The sequence below is a fragment of the Urocitellus parryii genome, chromosome 8 (genome assembly GCF_045843805.1).
Source record: "Urocitellus parryii isolate mUroPar1 chromosome 8, mUroPar1.hap1, whole genome shotgun sequence".
NCBI lineage: Eukaryota > Metazoa > Chordata > Mammalia > Rodentia > Sciuridae > Urocitellus > Urocitellus parryii.
In genome coordinates this window covers 82,240,713-82,264,571 of record NC_135538.1, presented here as the reverse complement: position 1 = coordinate 82,264,571, position 23,859 = coordinate 82,240,713, and the positions used below count along the sequence as shown (strand labels likewise).

At 35.8% G+C, this 23,859-nt stretch overlaps 1 protein-coding gene across 1 annotated transcript in view; it reads right to left on the bottom strand.

Moving 5' to 3' along the window:
• Positions 1–23,859, bottom strand: part of Col12a1 (collagen type XII alpha 1 chain) — a 109,994-nt gene that overhangs the window by 48,782 nt on the left and 37,353 nt on the right. Inside the window, exons 15-31 of the mRNA XM_026409531.2 lie at positions 20,829–21,095; positions 20,241–20,433; positions 19,005–19,126; positions 17,088–17,237; positions 16,886–17,005; positions 16,621–16,785; positions 15,768–15,914; positions 12,644–12,783; positions 11,449–11,578; positions 9,512–9,654; positions 8,949–9,078; positions 7,814–7,950; positions 6,630–6,759; positions 3,329–3,468; positions 2,953–3,085; positions 2,825–2,851; positions 1,980–2,122 (exon numbers count right to left, since the gene is read on the bottom strand). Of these exons, the coding sequence (XP_026265316.2) occupies positions 1,980–2,122; positions 2,825–2,851; positions 2,953–3,085; positions 3,329–3,468; positions 6,630–6,759; positions 7,814–7,950; positions 8,949–9,078; positions 9,512–9,654; positions 11,449–11,578; positions 12,644–12,783; positions 15,768–15,914; positions 16,621–16,785; positions 16,886–17,005; positions 17,088–17,237; positions 19,005–19,126; positions 20,241–20,433; positions 20,829–21,095 (2,417 nt within the window). The remainder of the gene's footprint in view (positions 1–1,979; positions 2,123–2,824; positions 2,852–2,952; positions 3,086–3,328; positions 3,469–6,629; positions 6,760–7,813; positions 7,951–8,948; positions 9,079–9,511; positions 9,655–11,448; positions 11,579–12,643; positions 12,784–15,767; positions 15,915–16,620; positions 16,786–16,885; positions 17,006–17,087; positions 17,238–19,004; positions 19,127–20,240; positions 20,434–20,828; positions 21,096–23,859) is intronic.

Here is a 23,859-nt window from a genome sequence, read left to right as displayed (position 1 = left end):
CAGTGAAGGTTTAAATATAATTTATGGTATACTTTTAAATGTAAAGTATGCACCTCAAATCATTAAAAGGATTCCAAGCTTCAGACCGGTGACCTCAAAAAGATATTTCAACTTGCTAGCAGCCAGCACTGCAAAATTTCATGCAAAACACATTTCACAGAACTCTTTCAAAAAAAGGGGCATTAATCTTAAGTGAGCTACAAAGGAACTTTAAGATACCAAAGAACTGCATAACTTTAGAAGCTCCACACCATTCTGTATTATTCTTACTTTTTCACAGATGTTTTTTATTTGCTTTAGAAACACATTAAAATGATTCAGCAAAAGATCTAAAGCTCTTGGTGTTTCCCCCAAACACTGCCACTCTAACAGCATTAGCTGTGTAAACGACGTGACTGGACCCTTTGCCAAGCCACACTCAGGCAGGGGTTCCTAGTGGTCTCCATGATACCACCCTTGTGGTATGAAGCGCCTCAATTTACTCCAATTAGGGAGTCTGCAGTTTTATATTCATTGCTCAAGGCCATCTAGCTATCTTGTTGAAAGAAAATTTGTTCGATTTGTTAACAGTCTACCGAATTCAGATGTTTATGCCATATTAATTAAAATCGCATGAAAATGGCATGCTGCCCACAATGAGCGCACATGTACATGGCTGGATGTGCTAGTACAGACCAGATGTTTCACACATAGCACCCATCCACTCAAGTAGTCTGAATTCCAGAGAAAACCTCAGTGAATCACGGCAGTCATCCTAAATATGAGCGAATTGAATTAAAGTGGCAAATTTCAAAAAATTTAACATTTGAGGTTATGGGAGAGCAGTATCAATATTAGTACAGCCATTTTCGTAAAATTTTGATATATAACACATTGGAAAGCATCTATTTAGGGGAACTACTCTCATGAGTAAGTAAAGAGGTGTCTCCTACTTCTCTCATTGAACTCTCCAACATAATTCCAGCATTCATGCTTCATTATTTTATTTCACGGACCAGCACTGAAACAAGATGGGAAGGTTTTTGATCCAGTTAAACCCATTCAGGGAGGAGCAGAGGGCTCTAAACACATACTCTTATCACTGACAGTCTCAACCTCTGCTAGCACCTTGAACTCATAAGAAGTATGCACCATTTGCTTATGCTCAGCAAGTGTGATAATTAAATTAAAAACTCATGTCTCTCTAAGGCTATATAAGAAAATATTATACCTATCTTTAAAAAAAAAGTCAGCAAAGTTCTAGATCTCACCAAGGAAGGTATCTGAAATAACATCAGTATAATCCTATTTGTATAAAAATTGTGGTGCTTCCTGACCTAGGAGAATGTATGCATTTCTACTCATGCACTTAAAAGGCAAAGCTGGTAAAAAGCCCAAAGGCAGACAGCTAAAGTTAGAAAGGGAGAAGGTAAATTAATTAAGGGAGGACTCAGAAGATAAAGATGACAGCAGCTGAGTTTGCAGTTCTATCATCTTTCTTATGTACCTCCCTTTGGATAATATAAAAATGGTAAGTATTTTGAATTAGATGAGTGGACTTTTAGTTCAGATCTAGAAGACATCCCATGACATGCAAAATCCAGAAAAATAGGGATACAGAAAAGAAACTTTATTGGTGAGTTTAGCAAATTTTCAGTGCTTGATTAAGTTAGAGAGAGATAGATTGAAGATCTACACAGACTCTGAACATATCTTGATATCTTCATGAATAATCCTGCATTAATAGGATTATTAATGAAGTGTGTACCCAATGTTCCAAAGCTACTATGAAGAGCAACTGTCATCCCCTGTGAGAACATCCACTGGGTCTCCATGATGCCCTCCAGATGTGAGCGCTGGCTAAGGGGTCAAATAACCCCATTCAATACAGGAAAATCTTTTAACCTTTAAATAAGCATGAATTCACATTGAGGGTGAAAGGAATTTGAAAAGGAATAGGTAGAATTTATCCAAGTTGTAGTTTTTGAAAAACAAATTACCGTCTGTTCATTGCCTTCCCCTGTTGAAGGCTGATAAGTGATTCTGTATTTCTGCACACGACCACTAGCAGGGTCCCACTTAACAGTCAAGCTGTTAGATGTTGCATTGTACACCTGAAGGTTTCGTGGACCACTTTTTGGAGCTGAAAGAGGATTGTTAAAGACAGAGTAAGCACACAGAACGAGGCCTCCCTAAAAAAATATGTGTGGTTCCCAAGGAAATTGATATAGCTGTGTACCTCGAGGTGTAGAATTAAATTTAAGCTCATAATACAGATGGTTATTATCTCTTAAATGATTACATGGTATGGATTCAATGCTTGAGTTCCCCCAAACCTTGTTCCTCCATACATTGAAACCCTAACCTCCAATACAACGGTATTTGAAGATGTGGTCTTTGAGGTTAAATGAGGCCATGAAGGTAGAGACCTCAAAATGAAATTAGTCTTTATAAGAGGAGACATGAGAGACTGTCCTCTCTATATATGTCATATGACAACAGAGGGAGAAGGAAGCTGTCCACAATCCAGAAAGAGAGCCCTCATCAACAAAAGAATGGGCTGGCACCTTGATTTTGGATTTTCCATTCTCCAAAATTAAGAGAATATAAATTTTTGTTGTTTAAGTCATCTAACCTGATATGAGTTAGATGCTAACCAATACACTCCTTATCCTCAACAAGTAGTAGTAAAACCAAGTTTTTCAAGAAAAGCCTATTTAAAAGAGACCCTGGTCTTCACACTTACGATTAAAAAATAGAAGGTGTATTCAAAATGTATGTTACCATATCATTCATTCATTTATTATTTGTTCACTCAAACAACTCAACAAATTAAAATTCTTACCTTGTGTTGTTAAGGGTATCAAACGCACTAAAAGAAAACAGAATTTGGGGAAGCATTACGAATTTAGCCCTACTTTTTAACAATGAACTTTAAAATATCAAGGTCCTATTTAAAAACTGAACACCTACATGTGCGTTCGCTGCCACTCAGGTCATCACTCTCTGACTCGTCAGGATAGATGGCAGTAATGGAAACTTCATAGAGAGTGTTGGGGTTCAGGTTTTCAAACACCAAGGTATTTTCATCTCCATTTAAGATGGTCTTGGGGAAAGAAGACAAAAACATGTGTTCACAACAATAAGTCTCCATTTATATGATACACACTGGCATTTCATTGACATCATTTAGAAAGATGTTCCTCCTGCTTTAATGCATGCCATGAGCTCAGATGTCACTAGTAGAAAGGGATGCTTATTTAGCAATAGAAATAATGCACATTTCAAATAAGCTTCTCTATAATTAAATGGGACATGAAAGAGACAGAGAAAAAGAGAGTGTGTTAACCTCCATCTTATCCGAGCTTCCAAAAGGTGCCCAGGTTATTCTGTAGAGAGACACATCTGAAGCTCCATGATCCCAAGTTCCTCTGAAACTCTCTGGTGTTACTTCAGTAAGCCTTAGGTTTGTTGGGGCTGGAACAGGTCCTATCATGAAATAAAAGGCAGAACTAAGTGTAGTATCAATTTCTTTTAATAGAATAAAACTGCTTTGTTTATTTTAATAGATGTGCAGAAATTGATGAACTATGTTGCTTTAAAACCAAATATTTTACCAATTCAGTTCATTTGAAAAATAAATACAATATAGGGCAAGCACTGTATGGATATTAATAAGTTATTATTGACGTTCTATTACAATGATGATGGGGCAGGTGGTTACCAGGGGTTGAACCTAGGAGCACTTAATCACTGAGCTACATCCCCAGCTCTTTTTTGTATTTTATTTAGAAACAGGGTTTCACTGAGTTGCTTTAACTGGCTTTGAACTGGTGATCCTCCTGCCTCAGCCTCCTGAGCTGCTGGGATTACAGGCATGTCCCACCATTCCAGGTAAAATGATGATATTTTTAAAGATGCCACTTAATAATATTCTCCTAACTCATTGGTTTCTAACCTTTTCGATCTCTAATCCTGTGACTCTGGTGAAACAGAAAAATACAAAGAACAAAAGTCTGTCACATAATATCAGAGAGCTCACAAACCTTGTCCAGTCTGTCAGAGCCCCCAGGGACAGACATGGACTCCTAGTTAAGAGACCCTTTTTCTTACCCAAGAATGTCACAAACTAAGCAGGCTGCTATATTACACTTCAAGAAGATGCTAATAGAAATAGGTACTCATTTGTACTTCAGAACTTGTTGTTCTAATATCCAAAAGAAAATGCTTCATTTTATTTTTTAAGAAACATATACATCACTGTAGTTTAAAACTGAGAATGTCTACCTTGATTTTTAAACACCATTAACATATTACACTCTGACATTTGGTCAGAACATACCTACCCTAACATATAATCAAATCAAACCTAGGAGGAAAGAAACTCTGAACATGTTTTGATCTAAGTAAGCAATGCACATGCTTTTCTCCACACATCATTAAACCTAAACATGACATGAAACTGATCATACTGACCCAATCCAGAGAAACCCCAAAGGCCCTGATAACTGCTAAAATTCTATCACACAGTCCTTCGGATGGCCAGGCCCTCTGGTCAGTTTGCAGCATAAGCAGTCTGGAATGTCTGCCATGGTCCTAGGCTTTCATTATGTATTATTTTCCTATCTCCTGGTAACCGAAACCCAGAGCCATCAAAAATTTGTTCCTAAGTACAATGAAAGAACAATTGCAATAGATCAGGGGGCTATACTGTGTCCACAAGCACAACTGCAAAACAAACCAGTTACTAAGGATGCACTTTGCATATATCAAAATTTATTAGATCCAGGTGCAGTGTCACACACCTGTAGACCCAGATACTAGAAGCTGAGAGGAGAGGATCACTTGATCCCAGGAGTTTGAAGTAGGCCAGGCAACATAGGAAACCCCTATCTCAAAATAAAATATATTTGGAAATCTTAAGGACTCAATACATATATTGGAAATACTAATTACTATTTCATCAGCCTTTTTCTTGACTTTTTTTCTCTTTAAGATGCCTATTATGTTTATACGAAGCTGCCAATCTACTCATATACATCAATCCTCATCCTAGCCTTGATTCTTACCAGGTAAAAACATATGCCAAGATGACAACTAAAATTGCTAAGAGATCCCATAGTAAAAAAAAATAGCAGAGTCAAAAAGAGAGGAGTGGATATACCTGAAGCAAGGAGGCAGGCTGTGTCATTTGACAAGATGCCCTCATCAGACGTAGACAGCTGGACACTAAAGAAGAAGCTACTGAGAACCATGAGGGGATATTTGATAGGAGGTGAAAGTCCCAGACTATAGCACTGGAACATTAGTTCCAGACTAATCCCACCTCTAGATTACAAAATGAGGCCATGCAAGTCATTTAAATTCTCTAGCCCCATGCTGTCTACTATGGAAACCATTAGACACATGTGGCTATTTAGCACTTAAAATGTGGCTAGTCTGAATTGAGATGTGCTGCAAGTATAAAAATACACACTGGATTTCAAAGAATTCTTACAGAAAAAAGTGAAATTTCATTAATAATTAAACTGAAACATCAAAATGATAATAGTTTTGGTTAAATTGGGTTGAATAAAACATATTAAAACTAATTTTATCTTTTTATCTTTTTAATACAGATATCAGAAATTTTTAAATTACTTATGTGGCTCCCATTATATTTGTTTGGAACACTTCTGGGGGTAGACTTCGATAATTTTAGCCCTCAATGGATTAGGTTATTACAGGTTAATCATTAAATTAGAAAACTGTATGCTGAGCCCTAGAATAAACAATTATGTGCCAGGCCCTGGAAACATGCAGCTGAGAAAAATAAACCTCTCTGCCTTCATGAGGAGAGACCAAAGGGAACACAGAATAGGTATTTAAAAGACAAGCAAGCAGGCATGGAGGTGCACAACTGTAACCCCAGCTTCCCTGGACTCTAGGACAGGAATATCACACGTTCTCGTAGCGAGAGCCTTTTTCAAAATAAAAATTAAAAAGGGCTAGAGATGTAGCTCAAAGTTAGAGTACTTGCTTGCAATGTGCTAGACCTTAGATTCAAGCCTTAGTACTAAAAGAAAATTAAAAATTTACTTCTCTTCTGTTACCCTGATATCACTTTGCAAATAATGAGATCTCAAAATTGTACTTCCTACTTTCCAAAGAAAATGTCCAACATGCATCTAGAATATGCTTTCCCCCCCCCCACTATACGCACACACCAATTAAGTAGCAAGAGAAATTAAGGAAAGTGACTGATAGCATAATAAAGGAATGAATACAAAGAAGATGAATAAAAAGACAATCTAAATTGAATGCAGTGGCACATGCCTGTAATCCCAGTGAGCTGGGAGGTTGAGACAGGAGGGATGGCAAGTTTGAGGTCAGCCTCAGCAAATTAGCAAGGCCCTAAGTAACTTAGCAAGACCATGTCTCAAAATAAAAAATAAAAAGGGCTGGGGAAGTGGCTCAGTGGTGTAGTGTCCCTGGGTTCAATTGCTGGTACCAAAAAAAAATGTTTTTAATTATTAAAATGACAATCTACCCAAGCAGCATTAAATACTAGCAAAAAGAACATTAAGAAATGAAATGCCCCAGTAAGTTGCAGTACACATGAATGCAGAGTATTGTTTTCCAAGTATCAATAAAGCAGAGGCACAACTCACGGGTTGTCTCTTGAGCAGTCACTGGAGGAGACTCCCCTTCATCATACACTGCAGAAACACTGACTGTGTATAGGGTTTGTGAGGAAAGGTCTTTAATGGAGGTGCTGGCCCGTGATCTGTCCACCTCGACCTATAATAACAACAGAGCAGCAGAGCTATTTTTACAAAGGGTTTGATTTGAGAATCTCTCAATTGTTTACTAAAACTCTCAACACGGGAACATAAGAATTATTGTAAGAAAAAAGCAGCAGTATGCTTCAATTTGTATAAGAATTCAGAGAACCAGATACAGTCTAAATGTTTCCAAAGTGGGGGAAAAAATGTATGTACTAGAGAGTCAGATCTGACCCAACTGGTAAATGATGACTGCATATGGATTTACATAACCTAACCATTTTTCACCTGTCTCTCTTCATATTACACCTTATTTCTTTCAGGAATGTTCTCCTATGCATTGTCTCTTTTGCTATGCACAAGAATCTTGTGAAACCCATTTAGATCTTGAAATGGAAACTAGAATGACATGGTTGTGTGCATATGTATAAATTAACTTTTGCATAATCTACAAATTAGCAGCATTTACAAATGCCTGGGTGCTAAGAGGAACTATTTCCGTGTTCCAAAAACACTCTATTTGCTCCCTCTTTGAATCAAGTTGTCCTGAAAAGAGCTCTCCATCCCCAAGTTATCTCAAAAAAGATCATTCCTAAAGGGGTGCTCTTCTGGGACAACATATTACTCCTTCCTCTCTGTCCTGTTTAACTGTCCCATCTTCCCATCATCTGACACACTTCCATTCTTCTCTCCTGCATCTTTTTAATATCTTTTATTTTTAGAAACATGATGGCATTTTTTAGTCATTCATAAAATGAGAGCACCATATAAGGCCTCGGGATGAGAAGGAAATACCATTTAAATTCTTATAGCTCTTTATCTACAAAGGAATAAAGACCACACTGTTTTTGAGATTAATATCACACAGCAAAACATTTCTGAACTACATCCAAGACAGACCAATACGTTATGATTTTCAAGAAGTGCTTTATTAATATCACAAGTTTTCAACCCCATATGAGTAAAAGGACAAGTGTTTAAGTCCCACTGTCATCTATAATTTATGAAGTTATTTTGTTAAGCCTTCTGAGAAAGCAAATATTTCATGTCCTTTCTAATTCTCAACCTACCTCTTTGACATCCTCTTCTGGTGTTTTGTATCGAACAATATATTTACGGACTTTTCCAAGCACAGGTTCCCACAAGACATTCATCGTGCTGTGAGTCACGTCTCTGAGTTTCACATCTTGAGGTCTGGGTAAAGGCACTGGAGAAGCATAAGATATGAGACCCAGATGTGCCTCTCAACCACAAACTCCAAATCATTCACTAAAATTTCAAGAAGTTGTCTGGGGAAAACTTAAAAGTATGTGCAGCAAAATAACTGAAAAAAATATTATAATGATAAAAGGGCCACCATTCTACCAGAAAGAACTTCCTATGAAGACTTTAAAAATAAGATATATTTTATCACAATACTAACTTCTTATTTATGTTAATTTTCTTCCACTCTAAATAACTTGCTGCTCAGCCTTAATAATGAATCACAGTTCCTCATAAATGTATAGCTCATGTTTGTTTATCAGATATTTAAGTCAGTTATGATAGATAACAAAATTGAGTTATGCTCCCTTAAGAGTATGATAGAAAAATAAGTAGTTACAAGAGTAAAGAACAGTAAGTACCCAGTGAGCTTCCAAGAAAAGCTACAGAAGCCTAAATGGTTAGAGGGAAATCAAAATAAATAAATAAATAGATAGATAGATCTTTTACCAAATCCAACAAACTTTATCTTAAAAAGAAGGAGGTAAATAATGAGAAGTAGAGTTTCTACTTTGCCAGGAACTTGAAACACCTTGATCTTAACCCTGAATATCTTCCTCCAAAACCTCACTTACCCAATATTGTCATTCTCCTACAAAGTGTATTTCAAGAGTCTAAAACAACATCAATTTTAAGATGCACCATTATTTCATGTTCTGTGGCTTGACAGAAACATCTTGGTAATACACTATGGATCGTAAAACATTTCTCAATACCAGCCATGATAAATGTGAAAAAAAAAATGTGCATCCTAGAATCTATTTAAAATTCTATTGTAAACCTAGAATTAAAGTATTTATTCTCAAACTCATTTGTCTAAAGTAACAACTCTGTAACTTACACATGAATAACCAATCATTGATAGCATCATGTAAAAGAAATATTCTAATGAACATCAAGTTTATAGCAATAAGAAGGGAAGGAAAACTAGCAGCATCTTACAGGTGACTTCCCGAGCGGTGACAGGTTCACTAGTGAGGTCGTGGAGGACAGCCTGAACTGTGACCTCGTACTCAGTATTGGGAAGAAGGTCAGTCAGCTGCACATCAGTCACTGTTGGCCCAACACGCATCTACATATGAAAATGCCAAGCAGCTTATTAAATGTTCAAATCAAATATTTCCATTTCCTGGGGATATCTAGTTGAAGCCTATTTGTAATCACTAGATTGCAACACAGCTTTTATTTTTCGTTTATAAGAAATACACTTGGGTTGGTTTTTTTTTTCGTTTTTTTTTTTTTTTTTTTTTTGTGTGTGTGTGTGCAAGGTGCTGGGGATTGAACCCATTACCTTGTGCACACAAGGCAAGCATTCTACCAACTGAGCTATATCCCTAGCCCCTGCATTCTTTTTTCATGCCAATGTTTTCTAAAAGGTGTTTTGGGCTACAAACTTAATTTTCTATATTTCTGTTTCTATATTTCATAAGTAACTGAAGTATAATGGAGACTGTAAAACTGTAAAGTCTCAGAAGGGCCCAGCAATGAAAAAAAAAATGTCTCACCTCTTTGGGTTTGGTTGGTTCTGGGGCTTTAACAGGTTGGTGTGACAATGTGTAGCCAGTAACTCCTCCCACGGGCTGCCATTGCACATGCATGGTGGTGGGACCAATATCATAAATATTCAGGCTGACTACAGGAACAGGCACTATTAAAATCAAAATCATAAGTAAGTAAATCAGATATCAGCTACTTCCTTTCATTCCACTTACATTTTTAACCTTTGTTTTTTACTTTATTCATATTTGTATGCACTAAACAGAGAATGGGTTCATAAGAAATAAATCACAGTTAACATAATCCTCTTCCCCCACGCAAAAATTCCAATCTCATTGCACATTGCACTTAATACTCAGGACTGCATGGACAACTAGTAAATGGAAAAATAATTCAAAAGTTTAGATTGTAAAGGACATTCCAGTGGGTTCCTATAGAAGCCAAAATAGATAATAACTTTCTGAGACTTTAATCTCCCTTTCTGAAACATAATCAAGTTGGCTCTTTTTATTCTTCAATCATAGAACTTCAGACATAGTAATCAGCACAGTTTATTTCATCTTTCTTAAAAATTACATTTAAAATGAGCATGTTATACATTAATAACTGGAACATGGAGATTCATAGGCTTTTAAAGATAAGCTCATGAGGCAGCGTAACAAATTTACAATCTCTTCTTCACTTAATACCATATAGTTTTCAACTATTTTTTATTCAAAGATTGATTTAAAAGTTTTAAGAAATTTGGGGCTGGGGATGTGGCTCAAGCGGTAGCGAGCTCGCCTGGCATGCATGGGGCGCTGGGTTGGATCCTCAGCACCACATAAAAATAAAAAAAATAAAATGTTGTGTCCACTGAAAACTGAAAAATAAATATTAAAAAATTCTCTCTCTTCTAAAAAAAAGAAAGAAATTATCGCATAATCCTGCCAACTATAAAATGCATTACTTCCCATCTCCTATAATTGAATATAAAGAGAAGAGATAAGGACCTCAGGAATTGAGCAGTAAGTGCTATCAGTTCTTGCCCTACAAAACAATGATGCTCACTCCTCAAACAGTTTTCTCAGTCAAGCATGGTGGTGCATGCCTGTAATCCCAGTGACTCAGGAAGCTGAGGCAGGAGGATCACAAATCCAAGACCAGCTGCAGGAACAGTGAGGCTCTAAGCAGCTTAGTGAAACCCTGTCTCAAAATAAATAATAAAAGGGGCAGAGGATGTAGTTCAATAATTAAGTGCTCCTGGGTTTAATTCCCAATACAAAAAAAAAAAAAAAACAATCTTTTCTTGTTCCTAATATCTAACCAAGGAAAGAGTAACTTCATATGGCCTTGGGAACTCTACCAGGAATAGGAGCGAGAAATACCTCCCCCAAAAGCTTCACTCAAAGTCAAAGCAAAGTACAGAGGCCAGACAAAACAGGCAGACCTTGTTACCAGCAGGGAGGTCTGGCAATCAGCAGAGGTAAAATAGGTCATCTCTGCACAGTAACTCTTCCTCACCTACGCTGTACTCTCTCCATGGCACTTTTTAGTATCTTGACCCTGAAGAGCTTAGTTCCTCAATAAATAGTTACTATGTAACAAGTTGTAAGTATTACCCCCCTGAAAGGTATATTTTCATTTTAAGAGATTTTCTTGTAATCAGGAAGTCCCTGAAATGTATGACAATATTAGAAGGATTTTCCTTGTATATTATTATGGCCATGGCCACCTCCCACCAGTGGGATCCTGTGATGGCATGAACAGCCAGTAAGAGTAGAAAAACCACTGTTTTTTGAGCACCTGCATGATGATGCATTCCGTAAATATTTGTTCAATGAATACTGAATAAAGAAATGATTTCAAAGGCTAGCAAAAATCTCACATAGACCATGACTACTTTATCTTGGAAAACAAGACAATGAGAAAATGTGTGTTTGGGATTTTTTAAAATCTGACTTACGGGTTTTTTCTGTGCCCTTCAGAGGTTCGCTATATTCATCTTCTACCACAGAATATACATTGACCACATACTCAGTCTCAGGCTTCAGATCTTTCAGTACCGTGCTAGTTTCCAGTCGACTCACATAAAACTGGGCAGGTCAATAAAAAATAATAGCAACATATTTTTAAACCAGTTTCCTCTTTTCTACTGTAGTTAACTGCCATGAGCTTGAAAATTATATTTCAATGGGGCCATTGTCCCCCATTTATGGAAACAATTGGGTTACAATGAAATCTTGGACAATTAACATCAATTATTCTCCCAAGTATTACTTCCTTATTTATAAAATAAGTGAGTAAAACTAAATTCTTAAATTATAATTTTATGGTTTATCCTTTTTTATTGGTGAATATTAGTTGTACAGAACAACAGGTTTCCTGTACCATATTCATACATGCACATAACATAATTTGATCAATTTCATTGACAGTACCTCCCTTTCCCCCTCCCCCATCCTCTTCCTTCACCCTATTGTTCTGATTTCTAGCTTTATGGAATCCCTTATATTTCCTTTTTCTCTCTAGCTTCCACATATGAGAGAAAATATATGATACTTGTCTTTCTGGGTCTAGCTTATTCAGCTAGTTCCACCCATTTTATTGAAAATGGCAAAATTTAGTTCTTTCTTATGACAATGAAATTGCACTCTGTATATGTGTATATATCACATTTTCTTTAGCCATTCATCTGTTGACAGACACTTGGCTATTATGAACTGTGCTGCTATAAACACAGGCATGTCTGTATCTCTATTGTGTTCTAATTCTTTCGGATAAATACCAAGGAGTGGTATAGCTGGATCATACGGTGGCTCCATTTGTAAAACTAGATTATGTTTAATGTTCCTTATCAACTCCATGATTCTAATACAAACTCACAAACAAATTGGCATCCTAAAATTATTTTAAATTTAAAAATCACATTGATATTCTACAATTCTTAGAAACCATAATAATTTAATCAAAAATTTTTTTCCCTTTCATTAAGCTCAAATGGAAGCGTATGCCTCGCCAAGAACAGAAAGCACCATTCCCAACTCAGTTCTGCCCCTCTCCACAGCCCTCTTGCCCCATACCCAGTAGTTTTCCCAGAGCACTATTGAGGACCCAATCTCAATATGAGAAAAGAGTGGAATTAGGTGTTGTTTACTCACTTCTTGACGTTTCCCTCCAGAAACAGGGTAGTATTCCACTTTATATCTATCCACACTGTCAGAAGGGGGCGTCCAGCTCACCCTAAAGGAACGATGAGTTCGCTCAGAAATCACTAGGTTGGAAGGAGCTTCCAAGTCACCTACAAGTGGAAATAAAGTGCATGTGCTTTTTCATTATTGCAGCAAGGTGATGAAGTTTAATTGAAACAGTATTAATCTCTCTTTTTTTTTAAGCTTTCACACACTTCCTTTCACATATTAAGTAAATAATAAGTAAATACAGAGGCCCACTGCCCATAAGACCACTCTAAATGGGTAGTTCCTTAAACTTCATCCTCTTCTTCTTTAAGACACCACCAGTTAAAATCACCTAGACCCAAATTTCTGCATCATCCTCGAATATTTCCTTCCACCTTTACCCTTATACATATAATTGATAATAAGAAAGAATTTGGGTCCTGACAATTTAGCTTCTCCATTGTCTCTATCACCATTGACACCGCCAGAGTTCTCTGCCCTCATTATCACTTTGTAGTGTTTATATGTGTGTATGTAATTTTTTTTCATGTCTTATCTCTTTAGCTAAAAGTTATGTTCCATAAGAATAAATGTGGTTTTAAAATTTGGGAACAGGGCTTTGATGTAGCTCAGCAATAGTCTAGTATGAAGCACTTAAAAAACAAACAAACAACAACAACAAAAAATAACCATTGAGGAACATTCTACTGCCTGTGAATTTTTTATTTTTTTTTATTTTATTTTATTTTTTTTTAGGTTCCAGGGATTGAACTCAGGGGCACTTGACCACTGAGCCACATCCCCAGGTCTTTTTTTTTGTTTTTTGTTTTTTGTTTTATTTAAAGACAAGGTCTTACTGAGTTGCTTAGAGCCTTGCTTTTGCTGAGGCTGGCTTTGAACTCGCAATCCTCCTGCATCAGCCTCCCAAGCTGCTGGGATTACAGGCATGTGCCACTGAGCCCACCTGCCTGTGATTTTGCTCCCACATGTAGATACAGGTGAAATAAAATTATATAATAATATCTAAAATAAATATTAATGAAACAAAAGTATGGGACTGGGGGATAGCTCAGACCAATATTTGATCCCTAATACTTCAAAAATAAAAAAAAGAAGAAGAAAGAAAATAGAAGTATCAAGCTCAATGCAAATAATAATTTAAAGGGAGAAGAATTAGTTCAATGCCTCTCTGAGCATGGCAAATCATTTTCATATAAACTCTCAATTTTTGTAAGCCAAAACTAGGGAGAGCATTTCCATTCTTAGTATCCTAACCTTTATTGTACTTGGGTCATAGTCAAGCTTGCAAAATTATCAAGCAGTTTTACTGTCTGGGAAACTAGAATGAATGCAACTATTACATAGTTGATAAAAAAAAATAAAGGAAAACAGATAAAAGATGTTTTCATCCCCACTCAAAGTTCTCTTCAATTGAATAAAACTACAACTCTCTCAGTTAATCCAGAGCCAGGAGCCTACAAATTCTGGCTGCCCAGCTGGTCTATTTCTCCAGGGAAAAGGTCAGTCTGTTGTTCAAAATCCAAAAGAGAAAATCTGCAAAAGTTTGGAGAGAGAAACTCGAGAAGGAACATTAAAAAAAAAAAAAAAAAGTAGTCCCAGTATCCAAAGCACATGAACCATTTTTACCACATTATTTGTTAAACTCATTCCAACCTTTCCAAAACCAGAATAAGTTAAAGGACAGTTTTTACAATAATCTACATATTCATAAAAGGAAATTTCTCATAAAATAAGAACCATAATTTTTATTGTTGGTTTTCAAAAAGAACAACCATTGTGGTGTTTACCATGTTTTGACCTTTGTTTTTATACAGATAATAGTCATTCTGCACCATCCTCTGTTATTACAAATCCAGTTCTAGAGTTTCATTTCTAAATTTTAATTTTTTATCCATATCTCTCAAAGACCCCTAAAAACGTATTTAACCATTTTATCCTGACCAAGTACTTTAACTTGATCTCACTGGTAAAAAGAAATTATGTAATTTCTAAAAGTCCAAATCCTAAGATTAGTAATTTCCTTTTATATTCTGGTGTTATAAGCATAACCATCTATAGTTGAGGCAAAAAAAAAATAATCAGATATAAGACCCCTCTTCCCATTCTACTTGAATTAGGAAATCAAAAAAGGTACCAATTTTAGACAACAAAGTTTATAAACACCATCTAATGGCAACATAACAATACTTAACTAGAGTTACTAGAGAAGAGATAGTCACAAAAAAGGAAACAGGTCTCTTCACCTCTCCCCACCCCTCACCCTGACTCCTCTTTCTCTCTCCTTGAGTATTTTGCTGGAGGTGGAAGCATATATGCAAAAAGTACATCCTTGGAAAAGCTAAAAGCCCTTTTCTAGTTTGGTGCCTTTCCAAGAAACAATCACAAAAAAAATCAGGGGCTAAAAAAGTGATTTTCAACTGGGAACAATTCCCAACACCCACCCCCAGCAGACATTTGACAATAGAGAAAATCTGCAAAAGTTTGGAGAAAATCAAGAAGAAACATTAAAAAAAATGCACCCTCAGTACCCAAAGCCTCTGAATCACTTCTACCATACATTATTTGTTATATTCATTGCAATTTTCTCAAAACCAGAGTAAATTGGGGATAAGAAGCATAAATAAATCAGACATTAATATCCTCTGTGCCTATATGACTACATGACCAGTGTGATCCTACATATACAACCTGAAGAATGAGAAGTTATATTCCATTTATGTATGATGTGTCAGAATGCATTCTACTGTCATGTACAATTAATTAGAACAAATTTTAAAAATCAGAGTAAATTAAGGAAGAAAAGTTTTTATCATAATCTAAATTTATTTAAAAGAAGTTTTTCTCATATATTAAGGACCACCATAATTTTTATCATTAATTTTCTGAAAGCCTTCAATTTGGGTGCTTACCATACATAAACATAAAGATATTCCTAATTATCTTAACTCAAGGAATGCTTCTGGCTTCCAATAGGCAAAGGCCAGCAATTCTGGTAAACATCTTACAATGCATAAAACCACCCTCTCTCCATCCTAGAAAGAAATATCAACAGGACTGAAGATGAGAACCCCTGGACTAAACTTACCTGGCCCTTTTACACTGTTACAAAGGTTGATGGTGAGGTCATCCACAATCTTGGAGAGGGACTCAAAATCTGCCACATTGTATGCATGGATATCATCGGGGTCAGTTGCAATCATCTTCAGCTCAACTTCATCAGCATTTTTAATACCTTAAAACAGATAGATAGATAGATAGATAGATAGATAGATAGATAGATAAATTAAAAGCACTTCTTAGAAAAAATCAAATAAATTAAGCAAATATTTTAGAACTTTTTAAATCAATGACAATTAGGCCAACTATGAAGGTTAATAATTTATTAACTAGAATATATTATTATTTTCTTCAAGACTGAAATGACACCTAGAAAACCAAAAAATAAAAAGAGATTTTTTAAAAACGAAATATGTGTGTGTGTGTGTGTGTGTGTCTGGGTATAAAAAGATAGAATGATTTCTTATTGGCAGTTATAAAATAGAAATAAAAAAATAATAATATCATCTGAAAAGTATTCTAAACTGCCTTTTTCTAAATGCTTCTAGCACTAATGTCTCACCAAAAAGTGTCTTTTTGATGTTTTTTCTGGAAAGCAAAATAATGGATTTCAAAGATAAATATAGTTCTGTGAAAAATCAAACAGGAATTTTCCTGAATCCTATTAATATACTACATTTTTTTCTCTTAATCCATTATTTTCCTTCTGAAAAGCCATGTAGTTGTGTCTCATTACAAAGAGAAAAGAAGAATGTGAACTCACTTTCTGGCACATCATTTTGATGAATTATGTGATAGAGAATATATGTTTGTTTGTTTTTCTCAAATGTCCTCAGCACTTTTGCAACCCCATGGACATTGCTGCTCACTCTAGCACTTACCAATGGCAAACAGCTCCACGCCTTCATCCTTGAGCTTCTTGGAAGGTGCCTCCACATCATCTTGTGATTTTCCATCAGTAATGAGAACACCAATTTTGCGAGCACGAGGCCTCATGCCAGCTTGGGTCCTGAAGCTCTGCTGGCGAATGAAATTCAAAGCCATGCCTAGTGGGATTTTTAAAAGAGAATCAGTCACATCACTTCTCATCCACATGTTGAACCAAAGCATGAACTTTTGAAAGAGTATCAGGGCATCTTCACTCACCTGTGAGAGTATTGCCTCCTTTGTATGGTAAGTTTGCCACAGCTTGCAACAAACTCTTCTTATCTCTGTGAGCATTTAATTGCCACTCTGTTCTGGGGTCTCCGCTGTACTGAGCAAGAGCTAAAATAATACCATTGACGTTAGGGCATATAAAAGAACACCATGAAAATGTCTAAATGTCATCAGTATTGTCAGAACCTACCAATTTGTACTCTTTTGGGGCCAATCTCAAAGACTTCCACAATACGAGAAATGAAGCTCCTCACAGTTCTAAAATTTGCCCTGCCGATGCTCCATGATCCATCCACAAGCAACACAATGTCTGCTTCAGCTCTGGTGAGACACTCCATCCCTGACGCAACAATCATTAGATTAGATAGTGAGAAGCAAATTTCTCCCTAGCCACGCCTCTGCCACCAACTGGGTGTTCCATACTGCCTGTTGTGATACTGCAGCTCAACTGAATGATTTAGAGTGTAAGACTCTATAAATATGCAAGTATGACTTATTAGTCTTAAATAACATTCTCCAGAATCAATTCCTTCAAAGATTATTTCAGTTGCAAATCTTTCCTTCATCTTTGACTATATTTCCTGTCCTTAGATATAGAACCTGAAGACCTGAATTAGATCACCATTATAAATTTGAAAAGCTCACACACTCAAGAGCTGAAATAAATGAGAATACAGAGCTGTCTAACAATACAGCATTTACAATTTCAATAAAATTGTAATGTGATCTAAAGATAAGGTATTGCATTCTTTTGTAATATTTAATAGCAGTTCACAGGTAAGTTTGAGATGGACTGATTAAATGTGTTAACCAGAAATGGTTTTAGTGAGCCAAAGGTATCTTTTAAAATAATTAAACTCCCAGGTAACTATTACATATATTATGAAGGCCAGATACATGACTCTTAAAATTACACCTTTATAAAGTAAATATTTTAAAAACCTGACACACTATTATTTAGTTATTAATTATTTAACTTTATCATCTACCATATATAAAAATCAGATCAATACAAATGGTAAAGTTTGCACATTTAAAGAATCAAGAAAGAAGGAAGGCAATTTAGAAAAGTACACAAATATACAAATTGAGAGCTGTAGAGACAAGCACAAACACTGATACAAAGCTAGGGTGCTTTGGAAAGAGAAAATAATCCCAATATCCTCAGTGTAAAAGCTACAAAATAAAAATATAAGTCAGTTAATATCATCATAAGAGAAACAATAAAACATTAATGCAAAACAATAAGATTTGATACATTTATTTATTTTATGCACATCCAAGATTTCAAGTGTTCTCTTTTCTAAGAGCATGTGTTAACGGCTATGAATTTTCCAGTTTCTTCTATTGTTAACATCTGATCTTGACATTATGAAAAAAAGGCATTGAAAAAAATTAAGTAATGCTCATCACACTACAAAGTACAATGTGCCATTCATGTATTATATACAGGACTAAAGACTTCCAAATACTATTCTAAGCACTTAAGACTTTGCAAACCTGTTCCTGCTCTGCTTATAACTACTGTTTTTTAATAAATGATAAAAAATTTGAATAACTCTACCTACCACTTCATCTCCTCTAAGAATGTTAAAAACTATCTCTATTTACATCAAGGCATAATTGAGCAGGGGCAGAACATCTAAAGGGGTTTATGTTACCAGTTTGCTTCCCAAGTCACGGTTGTCCACCCTTGTTTCTAACCTAACTCTGCTTGCCCAGCCCAAATATATCATTTAAGTAAAGATATATAATTACTTTAACAAAATAAAATTGCTTCTTAGTCACTAAAAAGAAGAAAAATGTTAGAAAAGTATAGATGTCATCTACAGTTGTTATTATTATCTGTTAATCTTTAAATAATGCAGTATAATGTCACTAACACAATGTTTAAAAAGAATCCTAAAAAATAATTTAAAGTATGCTTGACTGGATGTCTTGAAGCATTTTTTCCAACATCAAAAAGGAAGCATGCAAATTATTTAAATAAATTTTAGTGAAAAAAATAATGTTAGTTACTTCTCATTGTATAATAATCTAATAGTTCACATTTGAAATAGTTTCATAATGCTAAATTTTCCTAGGGGAATATAGCTCAATGTCTTACCAGAGGATAAAATTGGCATTACAGTTGTGTCAGAAAGAGTTGTCATTTCTTGTCCAACAAGAGGTGAACTTTCTCCTCCATCAAACATTCCAAAAACATTTACCTTATAGGTGGTACCTGCCCTGAAATGACAAAGTGAATAGTCTGTATGGACCATTGGTTCAAGGCATTATTTTGCTTTCTTAAAGACATTTATTTTGACTAATAAACTTCTACTCAGAGTAACTTACAAAGTACAGCATTTTCACAAAAGAAAAAGAGTTTCATTCTCGTTTGTTTACCCTGTGAGGTATCAAGAAAAACTAGCCACCTAGCACTCCAGAGAATTTCTGGGATTCAGAGCACCATTTCAGCCTTGCCCTTCTATCAGAGGGAGAGTCCCTACGATGCTGCTCAGCATGTCAGAAAAGGATCAGGATCTCTACTCTGCTGTTTCTAAGCAATGGGCTTTAAGAATATGATTGAAATGTTGTGTCTTGCAGGGTAGCATAAAGCACCTAGCACAAAGCCTGGCAAATAGTGTGCTTCATAAATTTTATCCCTCCTATACTAGTAAAAGTCAATAACAAGCATTTACATAGTTTTCAATATTGCTGAATGAACAGTTAAACAAACTTTCCAAGAGGCAATGCACAGTAGCCCATTCTTTTTACTGTAATAAATGAAGGGTGCTGTTCAAACTCAAACTTCCTTGTTTTCTACTGCACAGCCTAAAATTTGACCTTCAGTGAGCCTGCTTGGTGCCTGCCAGCTGGCACCAAGCACAGAGAGAGTCCTGCCTTCTGGCTCTAGTGTGTCACACTGGAGGAGGACCCACACTTGGGATCTCACCATGAGTCACCCAGGCCCTTCCAGAAGGCACAGGAACCCCCACATTTCTACATGGCTATAATTTTAGTAAAATGACTACAATTTTGGTGAAATGGTATAATATGTACGTTTTATTAAAACAGGGTGCTATTGGAAAAAAATGTCATTCCTGATCACTTAAAAACAAAATCATTAAAATATTATGTACATTTTGCTCAGGCCAAAATTCTGTTGCTAACGTCTGACTAACCTCAACTCCAGTATCATGAAGCACAAGAAAGCAGATTTAGTTGATTTTTAAATACTCTGCTAACAAAGAGACATATGAGTGATTATTGACATAGGGTCTATTGATTTACATAGGTTGATTCAATCTTTTAACACAAGTTGATTCAATCTCTTAACACAAATATAATTAGTTCCTACCTAAGTTCCTCCAAAACGACTGTGTTGTCATATGGTCCAACGACTAACTCCCCTAGTTTTCTGTCATCCCCCGTAGGGTGGAATGTGACTTTATAACCCTTCACCTCCCCAGGGGCAGGCTCCCAAGTCACTCGGAAACTTGACATAGTTGGGTCAGATGTTTTGAGATTTCTGGGTGACTTAAATCGGGAAGCTGTAACGATAAAAAACGATTTTTAAAATAATATCCATAAGACTGGCCTTTTGGCATTTTCTGTTAGTGCCTACAAAAATGCATATTTATAAGAAGCATTAACTGTTGTGACCCCATATAACATGTGCAACAAAAGTCCTGATAACAGAGCACTACCCAAGAGTATAAACAATCCTTACAATTCAGATTGGTTTAGCATTAGAACATTAATAGGTAGAATTACTTTACCAGGGGATTGGTAACAATATGCTAATTGGGTATTCCAAGTAATAATTAGAGTTGAATTTATTACAGATTCAATTTCAAACTTTTACAAATGAAGTAGACATATTAAAGTCTTCTTTTAAAATGTTACATATACTTTCCCCTCCAATAAAAGCATTATTATTTTGTACCTGTTGTTCCTGATCCTTGCCTAAGCTTTCCTTCTCCTCTCTTGTAGACCGGGAGAACTGTGACATCATATGTGGTCTGGGGTTGAAGCCGTTTCAGCACTGTAGAAGTGACAGTGGCGGGCACTTTAGCAACCATTTGTCGCCCTCCCCCTTGGGGTCGGTATACAACACGGTGGTTGACAACCTTTCCTGGTGCAGGTTTCCACGTAACTCTCATTGTATTTTCTGTTTCCTCATCCACTTTCAAGGTTTTGGAATCTTGGGATACTGTGAAATAAAAGGAAAATTAATATATATACTATAAGAGTGTGTGTGTGTGTGTGTATGTGTGTGTGTGTGAGAGAGAGAGAGAGAGAACAGTTCCTTGATTATTCAAAAAGAAACTATCTGTGGTTTCTTAAATATGTACACTGTTCTCTTACTCAGCCTTGTAATCTCATAAATTTATGATGGCGTGTGAACCTTAATCTCAGCAAGATATCAGTAAGATGTTTTCTCTTTATCCAGCTAATACTAAAAAAATGGAAGTTCATATTTCAGGGATTTCCTATTTGCATCCTGGAGACTTCAGTAAAGAAAACATCCATTTCCGGAAATGAAGTTTTAGACTTTTTATTATATTTTCATCTGTAAGGAATTCCTCTAATCACAATGCCATGGGGAATACTAAAAGCTCTGAATGCAGGGTTAGAAATTTTACTCAGGCCATTTCAGAAGAAGTTGCTGTCTACAAATGACTAGACAGAATTAGTATGGTTAACACTATTCTTGTGATTGCCATGTGCAGGTAAAACTATGACACAAGAGAACAGGAAACTCTAACACATAAAAATACTTACAGGGCTCTAAAGATAAATTAGTATATATTTAATATTTAGGAAGCACTATATGTTATTATTAGTACAATCTATAGACAATATTACTTATTAAGTGATCTTGTATTACTATTTTATAATTGTTAATTACTTTATCAGAAACAGATCCCTAAATAACACCAATAGCCAACAACATCCTTTTGTATTTTGGGGGTTTTCGGGGTTGTGGTTATAAGGGATTGAGCCTAGGACTACTTTACCACTGAGCTACACCCTCTGTTATTTTTATTTTTATTTTGAGACAATGTCATGTTAAGTTGCTGAGGCTGTTCTTGAACTCGGAATACTTTTGCCTCAGTCTCCTAAGTTCCTGGAATTTAGGTGTGTGTACACCCAGCTATGAAATCCCTTTTCTTATACATAAGTAGAGTTCATAAGCATGATCATTTAATTCAGATTTAATAACTTTCATATTCAAGAAGTCATAGGCATTTATTGAAAGAAATTAATTTATTGAAGAAAACAAAATAAGCAAAGAATCTTTCTGATTTTAAGAGAAATTTTATATTCAAATGGGGGGGAACCTATTAAACAACTAAAAACTCTTTTTAAAAATAGTTTTTAGACAATGGGTATCAGAAAGCACTGAACAGTGATTCCCTAAGCAAGAAGGAAGAAGTGAGAGTAGACCCTATGAATGACCCAGATTCTAGCCCTAATATTAGAAGGTGGGATCCAGATGGACACTGGTGGTCTCCCTTGACTGACAGTATGATGTTAAGTGTCTGAGGAGTCCAAAGCAGAATTTGCAAAACAAAATACTATAAAGAGATCACACCACCAAAAATGTCCCCAAAACATCCAAAAGGTTCCCAAGTCTTCAATTCAGTGTTAATCAGGGATCAAGTGCGAGGAAACCATCCAAAACCAGGGAAAGAAACACCCAAAAGAAATAGAGGGAACTATTTCTGGAGCTCACACAGGGCCAGAAATTATTCCCACTAGCCAAAGAGAAAACCATATAACTCTGGAGACATCATGTAGAATACTTGGGAGATTATTACTTCCATAATGGAGCAAAATTAGCCCTAAACTAAAACAGAGCTCAAAAGTAAACTTCAGAAAGATCAAACTATTTTTCAAGGAACTTAACTATATTCCAGGAAAAAAGCTTAAGAATATTTATAAGAATATAAAAATATATAACACCCAAAAAGGTAAAATTCACAATGTCTGGCTTCAAATAAAAATTATTGAGCATGCCAAGAAGAAAAAACTATGGCCCATGTTATGGATGGAAAGATTACGTCTCCCCCAAAAGTCCAATGTGTTCTATGTGCTAGTGTTTTGCAGACAGGGCCTTTGAGGAGATAACTAGGATTAAATGAGGTTGTATAAGTGAGGCCCTAATTTAATGGAATTAGTGTCTCTATAAAGGAAGGAAGAGACTGTTGATCCCACTGCCATGAAGAGGAGCAACAGAGAGTTTGCCCTCTGTCAGCTTTCGAGTGTCAATATATGGTTTCCATGGTATCAACAGATTGCACACCATACTCTTCTAAGTTTCAGGTGATCCTGATCCTACAGACATTTCTAAGACATCCCTTGAGAGCGCCTATGAAACTCTTAAAGCATAATCTGGTGACTCTTGAGCTACCCATACGTTAGGATTCATCAGTCACCTAAATGCCAACCCTTACATGTCTGAAAGGACTTTGTGGCTTTGTGGCTTTCCTTTCCCCAAAGACAAAGCAACACACAACAACCAAACAGCAGTAGAGCCAAAAAGCTTCATGTCTTCTATTTACTTAGACATTTAAGCAGTTTTGAATACTCTGAGAAATCAATGTTTCCTTCCTTCCAAGTCTGCTTCTAATTCAAAAGAGACTTCTCTGTTCACCAGCCTTAAAATCAAAGAGCCAAAAAAATACTAAAAAGTTCTCAGTTGCTCATCTTCTAAGAAACAAAAGTTTATTTACAGCTTCTGCTAACATACTTGCTTTTGGCTAAATCACATTCCTTATGAAGATTTTCAAACCTAATTATCCACTTTTAGAAAAAGATATAATGGAGAATTTTTTGGAAAGAAAATCCTCTAAATGCACTACTTTAATAATTTCTCAACTATATGAATTTTATCTTTAATCCTATAAATAAGGTTAGCTCTATGTGTCAATATCTGCCCTGAGTTTGCAATATGGCTTCTCTTACAACAA